General features: G+C 43.1%; 1 protein-coding gene across 1 annotated transcript; it reads left to right on the top strand.

Moving 5' to 3' along the window:
- Window positions 1-299: 299 nt before the first annotated feature.
- Window positions 300-2,300, top strand: LOC143020099 (uncharacterized). The gene has a single exon (XM_076176257.1). The coding sequence runs from the start codon at window positions 300-302 to the stop codon at window positions 2,298-2,300; it is 2,001 nt and encodes a 666-aa protein (XP_076032372.1).
- Window positions 2,301-10,627: the final 8,327 nt, after the last annotated feature.

The raw sequence follows: 10,627 nt of genomic DNA, 5'->3' as shown, positions 1-10,627 counted from the left end.
CATATCAACAAAATAGTCGGAGAAACCTTCAATTTACTAAGGTCAATGAAATTGGCTTTTGATTACTTGGATGAGGAAATGGAAAGAAAATATTAGTTACACTGATAAGTATGCTGCGGAGGCTTCCCCTGGCAAATGACATTACATCACTGCCTGAGTTCCAGGTAACCTCTCCCAGGTGCCCAATGACCTCCCCCAGTAAAGAGCAAGTACAGAAATTTCAGTATATAAAGTAACATAATTAAATGTATCTACGCTTTCACCCGATCGTTCCTCTCCAATCGCTCCATCTCGGTGAGATGGAAGGGAACCCTCAGCCAACAGGCCCCCGTCGACATGGGAGTCCTCCAAGGCTCTGTCGTGGCCCCCTACTCTTCACACTACTGCTGGCGGATGTCGGAAAAGGCGTGCGCAGCGACACGGTCATCACTGCCTATGCCGACGATGTAGCACTATGGCGCAAGTCCAGGCACAGGCGTCCCAAGCGGGTCTCTGCACAACACAAAGCGGAACTTCGGGTATTCCAAAGCCAAATAGAGCTGGTGGTGGCACAACTCACGAGCCTGGAATTCTCACTCTCCTCGACCACAACGGTGTACATGCCTGTACATCAAGTTGGCTACAATAGGGGAGAGTATCCCAACTGGAACCACATCACAGTCTGTGGTTCACCTGTGAAGCCCACGGCCTCAGCTCGATACCTGGGAGTCATTTTCCAGAGAGACGGACGGTGGACCAAGCACATCCAACAGGTCTCCCGAAACGCTAGACGAGCACTCAACCTGGTTCGGGCTATCCGACACGAGTCCTGCAGTAAGCACCGTGCCACCCTTATTCCCATAGTCGAGAGTCTTGTGCGCTATCGGCTCCTCTTTGGCGCCCCTGCCCTCCACGACCTACCGCCAGAGACCCTACGCAACATGACCCGGATCGTGTGCCAAGCACTCCGCCTAGCGCTCGGTCTACCGACATCAGTCTCGCAGGAACAAGTATACAGCGAAGCTGGGATCCTTCCTCTTCGACATCGTCTCAAGCGGGACGCCTGCAGATACCTTTTTGGCTCCGCGAGGGTCCCAAACTCTACGGATGCGGAACTGACAGAAGGCTGGGTCGAAAACCAGACTACAGCTCTTATTCAAGGCCTGCCCAGCTCAATAAAGGACATCTGTCTCGCAGCCGGACTTCGACCAGACGACCGAAGGCTTGTATCCCAGCATCAATTCGACCCTGTTCCTCCCTGGGACCTGGACCCTCCCGACGTCACACCTGGCATCCCCGGACTAAACCGCGACGACAGCCCCCACCTGCTGTTAATGCGGACCCGAGAGTTACTGGCGAGAAAATATGCGGAAGACTTCCTCGTCTACACAGATGGCTCCGTCCGTGAGGACGGCCGCACTGGAGCGGGAGTCTTCCTGCAGCCGACAAACGAATCCTTCTCGGTGAAGCTTCCCCCCACCACCATCCAAACGGCCGAGCTCGTCGCCATCCGAGAATCAGTGGTCAAGGTCATCAACCTACCCCAATCTCCACCACGAGTCACCATCCTCTCTGACTCCCGAATAAGCCTGACTATCCTGCAGGGAGCGTACTACGAGTCGAGGCCCGAACTCCTCGACGACATACTACGCCTCTCGACTGAGGCCACAAATCTAGGCGTCCGCCTCCGTTTCCAGTGGGTCCCATCCCACGTGGGACTACACGGAAATGAAATGGCGGATAGCGCCGCCAAACGAGGCGCTCTACTGCCAGAGGAAAACCGGGTCGTGTTTCAGCTCACGGCCTGCGACGCTTTCCGCAGGATAGAACAAGCTTCCTGGGGCATCTGGGAGTCGGACTACGCAGCCTCCCGGGGATGGCCCACTACTCGCTCTATGACCAAGGCCTCGGCCTCTTGTGTCACTACCTCCTCACATATCTTCCAGGATCCGGGTCAACCACTGGTGGACCAAATTCCTACAACCTACCTGCACCTGCGGCACCGAACCGGTGTCCTTCCAGCACTGCCTCTTCTTCTGCCCCACGCTGATGGACCACTTCCTCCCTCTACGAGACCTTCTCGGCGACCCTTCTACAGCCCTGGACCGCCTCCGGGCCAACACCACCACGGATTCAGGCCACACCCATATCGTCCTGGCAGCCCAGCTAACGTGCTCCTCCCCAGTAGGAGCCCTCCTCTAAAAAAAAGAAGGATCATCTTAAACACTCCATCACATCTACACATAGACCGTTCCCTCTGGCACATGCTCCTGTCAGGAGCAACCCCCCCCCCCCGAACTCACAACGCCACCGCAAGCTAAAAGACAGTCCCAAAATCGGATACCTCCTGACCAGAAAGAATATAGCAAACATGACCACCTACTGTGAAGTGAAAGGAGCATAAGTCCACAGTAAGACATATGGAAAAGACATTTAAGAAAATGTGACGACATCTTGACAGGTTGTGAGAGAGGCAGAGAGTATTCTTTAACTAGTTTCGCACTATTGCGAAACTAATTAGAGAATAAACTCGTTCTATTTGTGTATTTCCCGTCTGCCTCTCTCACATTTAAGAAAATAATAAATGCACAATTAGCCATCACTTTCAAAGAATTGTATGTATGTTTTTTCTTCATACCAAAAACATATTCGAGTCACAGCCGAACCCATTAAAGGATAAACACACTGCATATGTATGATTTTGCATGAATGTATGGTAATTCACATCTAGATTTTTCCAATTTGCCCCATTAATTGAATATACAAAGTTTTTTTTATCTCTACTCTGCCCCAACATACATCGTCTAAAAATAAATAAAGAAAAACGCCATCTTCGGTTGGTGACGTATATCGATGGGTTTTTCGTCCATACTGTCCTCAACATAAACGGAATATCTCTCGGAGTGATAATTCAGAATCGGTTGATCTTACTGGGGATGAACTCGAGGATCTGGAGATTGTGCCAAGGTCGCTGGGGTATGTTTGAGCAATGGAAATTACTCTGGGTAAGACTCCGAACATGGTGAATGCCACGAGCAAAAACAAATGAGTATACGATTGTAGGTTGCGTTACTCTACATTGGACTTGTTGGTGAAAGAATCTCGGGCGGAATTCTTGGCTTTCATTCTCCTGGTTCAGTTCTAAATACAAAATACACGACAAGCCCTCAGGGAGGCTTGGAGGATTGCCAGAAACATTCTAGATACAAATTTACAAAAGTTACCAATTTATGAAATAAGGAGGTTGTTGCCGTATCAGTTGAAGGAAATTTGGAAGGCTGGGTAGCGTCGGTTGAGACATCGGCCAATACGGAGCAAGTGTTGCCCCGAGACACAGCTGGGGCTATTGTTCAAGTAGAGCTCTTGATCTGAGGCGCCGAGAATCTTTTGTTACCAAAGGACGTCGTCAAGAAAGGTCGGTGAGCTTGGTCAACGAACAATGGAAGTCCCTTGGGAGGCGGTAGTCTTGGTTGACACTACCATCTCGTAGCATATGTGTGCATGCCAGTCATCAAAAATAGATGAGGGTACAAAGTTACGAGAAAATAAGACGATGGGTCGTTGGCCAAATGGACGCACGGGATGCAGACAACTTCAGTCTGGTAGATTCTCATAATTCAGTAAAACTTGGATAACAGTGACCCTAGCAACCGCGTTTGTTTACATTCTTCTCATAGTGATACATACATTATGTATCACTACTATATGTGCATCATTTAGTAGGCCTAGGCCTGACAACATACATGTGCATAACCGTGAAAATGATGAAGCTATGATATTAGGGTTGGGCCCAAGCACGTGTACTTGTACTTAAGTACAGTGTTTCATGTATTTGGACTTAAGTACAGCTTTTCATGCACTTGTACTTGGAGTTTGAAAATGCAGTGGTACTTGTAGGTCTAATTCAATTCAATAAGTTTATTGTTGATATATTGTTGGGTCTTGCCAACTAACCCCTATACATTTTATATCCAATTTGTATACTACAGTTTTGCCAAAATAAATGTTTAAATAAATTATACTAGGTCTAGTATAGTACATTTTCTTTAACTAAAAGTTATATACTCTATACACATTCTAGCGAACTTTATTATGCTATTGGGTAAATACACTTATCTGTTATTGTAATAAAACTACCGGGTATGTTATTCTGCATCAAATTTATTTATTTTTCACTGATATGAGAAATACATGGATAGTCTTTTGAATATGTAGCATAGGGAATATTACCTACTCAAGTTAGTCATAAAATATATGTTCTTGTTTTCCAATACTGTGAGCAGTGATGTGCTAATGGTAAAGATTCCATTTACTTTTTCTGTATCAAATCCCACTTTTTAATAATCTGCTTGTCAGTGCGTATAAACGAAAACTTTCTTAAGAAATCTGTGACAGGAATTTATTTTATCACATAAATTACTTGTACTTAATTACAGTGGCATGTATTTGGACTTTAGTACCCAGCAAAATTACTGTACTTGTACCTGAAAAATACCCAGGTACTTGTACTTATAAACAATGACAGCTTTGTGTACCCATTATGCCTCTTGTGGTATATGGACATTTTCCCACATGGACGTTTTCCAACATATTGAAGGTCATTTTCCCACATTCTCAAAAATATATCTATTCATTTATTAGATATTCTATATTCTGGATGTGATACTAGGGTAATATAGGGTGATATGATACATAGTCAAGAGTGATAATTTATATTGTTCTGAAGATCATAGTAAGGGCAAACTTAAGCGAATAGTCAATGGGTGGTAATTTATATGGTCTTGGAGATCAAAGTATGAAGGCAAACTAATTTACTAATTCATTATTTTTTAAATAAATCTTAACACACACACAATACATACAAGATTCGGTATGTATGTATACCAAGGCTTTTTCCCCTATACAAGGGAGGTAGCCAAAAAGGAAAAGGCATAAAATCATTTCCACCCATTCCATCCCTGAATACACTCCACACCCCTCCACCCTCCCTCCCATCTGAGCACCTCCTAGATGACGGGTCATTCCTGCACCTTGTCCACTGCCCTGGGTCAGAAGCATTGTCGCAAGACACAGCACATCCACAGTAAGGCCGCTTCATTAAATCGGCGACCCTCGCCCCCTCTCCGTCCCCCCATTGCATAAAAGGAGAGGACGGGGAGAAATCCCTTCGGGCTGCGTCAACTTTTGCTCACACATACTACCTCACCCCCCCGTCCATTCCACCTCATGCAATCACAACATCATCCATATACAACCATTCTCCATTCACCCCTGTCTTCTGTCCTCTCCCGTCCATCCTCAACAGACATTTCCCTCTTCCCCAAAGCTCCCTTCACCCCATCCATCCACCTCATCCTAGGACGTCCCCTCATGTTCACTCCCTCCACATCTGCCTTCCATACCTCTTTTACTAGTCTTTCTTCACTCATTCTTTCCATGTGTCCAAACCATCCTAATATTCTTTCATCAACCCTATCTCCCAGCTCCTTTTCCACCCCTGTTCTCCTCCTCACCTCCTCATTTCTCACTATATCTAGCCTCATCTCAAACACATTCAAACTCCTTCTCTCTTCTTCTCTTATGTTCCATGTTTCTGCCCCATACAGTGCTGTTGGCACAATCACTCCTTCATACAGTCTCCTCTTAGCATCCATTCCCAAATCTCTATTCCTCATTACACTCTTTAATCCACCAAGGCATTTACTCGCTTCTCTCAATCTACATTCTACCTCCACCTTCACTCCACCTTTTCCTGCCACATTTGCACCCAAGTATCTAAAACTATCCACTTCCTCCAGTCACTCTCCCTTAATGCTCACTTCCAGTCTACTGCCACTTTCACCCCTTGTACATCTCATCACCTTACTTTTACCCACATTTATCTTTAGCTTTCTTCTATCACATACTCTCCCAAACTCTGTCACCAACTTCCGCAATCCCTCCGATCCTGCCACAAGCGCAGTGTCGTCCGCAAACAACAGGTGGCTCACCTCCCACTTTTCTCCATTTTCTTTAACCATCTCCAATCCCTTGCCCAAGATTCGGTATACGGACATTTTTCCACATAGACCATTTCCAACATGACATTTTACGACATCCATTTTCCAACTGGACATTTTCCAAACAACTTATAGGACATTTTCCCATATGGGAAAATGTCCCGGATTCAATTCCGAAGTAAAACTTTGCAGACGTCACTGTAAGATCAATAGGATTGAAATAGATAAGATTTACTGATTTAGTAAATTATCAGATAACGAATATATTCTTACTCTCGTCAACATATTATCAACTGATATAAATGGGGCTTCATTGCAGGTGTCACGTCTTTAGGCTGCGTTTATACAGAGTGACTTGGCTGATTCTCCCCAGCCGTTGTGAATTTGAGTAGAAACGACGTCGGTTGTTACAATCTTTCGTTTTTCCAATCTTCAAATGTCGAATTACTTTTGCGTCATATATTGAGAAACTGAATGGCAAAATGAAAGGAGCTCAACTTTTATGATTGTTAGATAGGTTGATGAAGTGTTCTTAGAATGCTGCAAGCGAAGTTTTCTTCGAGCTATAAATTCGCAGCATTTGGCGGGAATCGGCCCTGGCTCGCAGCCTTAGAGTTGAATCTTGAACATACAAAAGCCCTCAGTTTCCCACTTATTAGGACGTGGCCAAGGTAAGGCATAATTTTTCCATGACTCTGTTAAGAAAGAGAAAGAAACAGGAAAATAAAGAAAGAATAAAGAGAGGGAAATCACTTCCCTCTCGATCCGCCCCGATCAGTCGCCCTTTTCCTATGCGGAGGGAACACTGAAATGTTGTTCTTGCCTCCCCCCCCACACACACACACACCGCTACAGGGTTCACAACCAGCGAGAATGTGAATTATATGGTAGTCGAAACAAAAAATAATTCAAATTCCTCAGGATTTTTGTCCTCTTCTTTTCTCCCCCCCCCCCTCTTTCTAAGGAGGGAGCCTTGTAACACAAAGGATTACAAAGGCGGAGCATGCCGACAGGAGACCTTTTGGTCCATATCTTGGTCAAGTTTGTACATTGCCGCCATAAAGTTACTAATGTGGCTTCTGTTTTTGATAACCGTCTGATTGTTACAAATACTTGTCCAGGTATTTTTTTATTATTATCATTAAATATAGAGAAAATAATGTAAGTTAATTTTCATTAGTATTTTTGACTAACACATACATTAAAGGTTTCAGTAACTCTTGCGCCACCATACATAAATGACGCCCTCTTGTGGGTTACCCTACGCCCTTCATTTTTTTTTTTATTCTGAACAACGCAATTTGCGCATCTAATGAATGAGAAATAATCAGCTGATAACCACACAAATCTCGCCCGTGTGAAAGTTCCCATGAGTTTCAGGGGAATAAAGGAATTTCAGGTAAAACTGAATGAGGTTATTGTACACAGTAAAAGCTTGCAGCATTACCTATATGTATTACAAAATAGTAAAGTGACTTATGGGAACAATTATACGTAGATACAGTCATAATGAGGATGAGACTGGGGTATAAATATTATTGGCAGATAATTGGAAGGAATGGGGAGAGCTGTCAGATATGTCTGGAGAGAAATGCGCACACATTAGAACATTGTATTTTAGAATGTGAACTTATACGACCTTATGGAAACAACTCTCTAACATCTGTTAAAGAACAAATATATTGGATTTTGAATAATGATATTGTAAAGAAGATTCTTAAACACTAAAAAATTTGCACCACGATTGTAATGCTCTTTGAGCAACATGCTGTATAACACGAAAACTGTGGTTGAGAGTGAAGAACAGTATACTGTCTACATCCTTTTGATGTAAATTATCAATAAAATGTTTAATTAAATTCATTCCATGCATACACCAAATATCTCACGGGTTCCACAGAAATCTCACGTCTTCCTTGGATGAACGCCCCCCAACCTCCCCCGGCCAGCAACTAATTCGGTTAACGTCTCGAATTCCCTCTCTCAGGAGGCTAGGAAGGTGGCCCTTTGCAGAGGATTTTGTATCGTGGAATTTAATGAACCACGCCTTTGGTCCAACTCGCTGGCGGCAGGGTACGAACTGACATCACGACCTCCGCCGCGAGTAGCGACGCTCTAACCCGCCCGCCCATCGAGCACCAACTAGAATATAATAGAACGCCACCCCAACAACGTCAAATCGAGTCGGATTTCTGTTTGTCCCTCATGCGATAATCATTATTTGTTGGAAGTTATAAAGAGAGATAGTTCATGTTATGCATTAAAAATATATCAATCTTCGCAATAAATATTGTCAAATACTGATTTCTTATCAAACAGTGCAATCAAATAGATGATGTTGAATAGTATTGTTTAGGTGCAAAGATGTAAAGGCACCTTTCCATTATAGGATACAGTAATTCAACATTTCGTTGCCACGGCGAAAATCAATGGTATACTATATATGCCCGAATAAAATGACATGGCGACAGCCAGAATCAATGTCTATGGCAACGCTATATATTCATGGAAGTAATATATTTAGGTGTTCATATTATTGTTTGGTGTCCCTGAGTATCACGTAATAAAGTTGTCAGAACCTTGCAGACAAACACATAATCGATAATATAATCGCTTCATTGGTAATCACATTTATGTAAGGATGTGCTAATCATAATCTCGTGCTACTACGGCACAAGTCTCTCTCTCACACACACACACACACACACACACACACACACACACACACACACACACACACACACACACACACACACACACACACACACACACACACACACACACACACACACACACACACACACACACACACACACACACACACACACACACACACACACACACACACACACACACACACACACACACACACACACACACACACACACACACACACACACACACACACACACACACACACACACACACACATAGGACTCGGTGGCGCAGTTGGTAGAGCGCTGAACTGCTACAATAATGTCCCGTAGTTCTTGGTTCGAATCCTGCCCAGGGCCGAAATTATTTCGGTACCACTGCGCTTCGGGTCGTTACTCTGACTCTCGTGGGCGGGGAGTTGGGTGTGTGTGTGTGTGTGTAAGGTCATAGCATTACCCATAGATCGGACTTACGAGCTCTGAGCTCTCTTCCAGGAGGGAAAAAGCTGTCGATCACGAGTCCAACACGTGATCCAAAGACCAAGTGAATATATATATATATATATATATATATATCTGTGTGTGTGTATTTACCTAGTATTTTACGGGAAGGGGAGCTATGCTCATGGTGTCCCGTCTTCATATCTCATTTTATCTCAACTGTTTTTAAATTCATGTATTGTTTTTGCACACACCACTTTCTCATCTAACTTGTTCCAAATGTCTATTACTCTGTGAGGAAAGCTGTTCTATTTCAGATCTCTTCTATTGCTGTTTTTCTTTATTTTCTTTCCATGTCCTCTTGTATTTCTATCATCCCATTTTATTAGATCCTCTCTATCAATAGTTTCTATTCCTTTCGTGATTCTGTAAATAGTTATCAAATCTCCTCTCTTCTTTGCTCTAATGTCTGTAGCTCAAGTTTTGCTAGTCTCTCTTCATATGATAGTTTTGAGAGTGTTGGTCCCAATTTTGTAATTGCTCTTTGTATTCTTTCAAGTTTTTTTTATACATTTTTTGTACTTGGTGACCACATCGTTGCTGCATATTCCAATCTTGGTCTTATCAAAGTGATTAGTATTTTCTTCACCATTTCTTCATCCAGGTATGTAAATGCCACTTTGATTGTTCTTATCAAATTATAAGTTTCTCCAAAAATCTTGTTTATATGTTTCTCAGGTGACATATTATTCATAATAATGACTCCCAGGTCCCTTTTCATTTTCTACTTTTTTATTCCTTCTTCTCCCGATTTATATGATCCTACTATTCTTTTTTTTTCTCCAAAATCCATTATACTACAATTGTTAGAATTGAACTCCATCTCCCACTTATTACCCCATTCCCATACCTTATTGAGATCACTCTGTAGTGACTCTAATCTTCTTCAGTGTGTGTGTACGTGTGTGTAACTGATATTTCTATCGCAACAATGCTAATCATAGAAAAATAAATTATCAACTTACGATACCGAGATATCTACCATGTCAATGCTACTTATCAAAACGATAAACATTGAATGTTTATATCAAATAATGATTATGAGACCACTGGCGCAGGTGTGAGGAACGAACAATAAGCTTGTTTGCTTCGTTTTCTTTCTGCATCCGATTTCGATATGGACCGAAATGTCTCCTGTCGGGATAACGCTTTGCTGTTGTAACCCCGTTGCAAACACACTTTACATACCTAGGTAGTAACATAATATAAACTCAGTTCCTTACTCAGGTCCACTTCCTGAATATACTAATTTTTATCCCAGATAGGGGCACAAACACCGGAAACTCGAGAAGATCAAAAGGAACATCCGGTGAGCCCCAGAACTACGTGGTCTGACGTACGAAAAAAAAATGGATGGAACCTTATAATACAACATCCTTGAAAGAGAGAAGGGAGAGATTTGACCAATCGGCACAAATGTAAAGTGAGAAGAGAATTTCAAGATGAAGAGAATTATAGCCAAGTTGTAGTTCTCAGTGTGAGATACATCTCACC

Source organism: Oratosquilla oratoria, chromosome 39 (genome assembly GCF_046742065.1).
Source record: "Oratosquilla oratoria isolate Oo_2021 chromosome 39, ASM4674206v1, whole genome shotgun sequence".
In the NCBI taxonomy this organism is placed as follows: domain Eukaryota; kingdom Metazoa; phylum Arthropoda; class Malacostraca; order Stomatopoda; family Squillidae; genus Oratosquilla; species Oratosquilla oratoria.
Note: the sequence above shows the minus strand (reverse complement) of the source record. Positions and strands in the feature narration are given on the sequence as shown.

Excerpts from the sequence above, each read along its gene's own strand:
- LOC143020099 (XM_076176257.1), top strand. The coding sequence starts at position 300 with ATGGAAGGGAACCCTCAGCCAACAGGCCCCCGTCGACATGGGAGTCCT.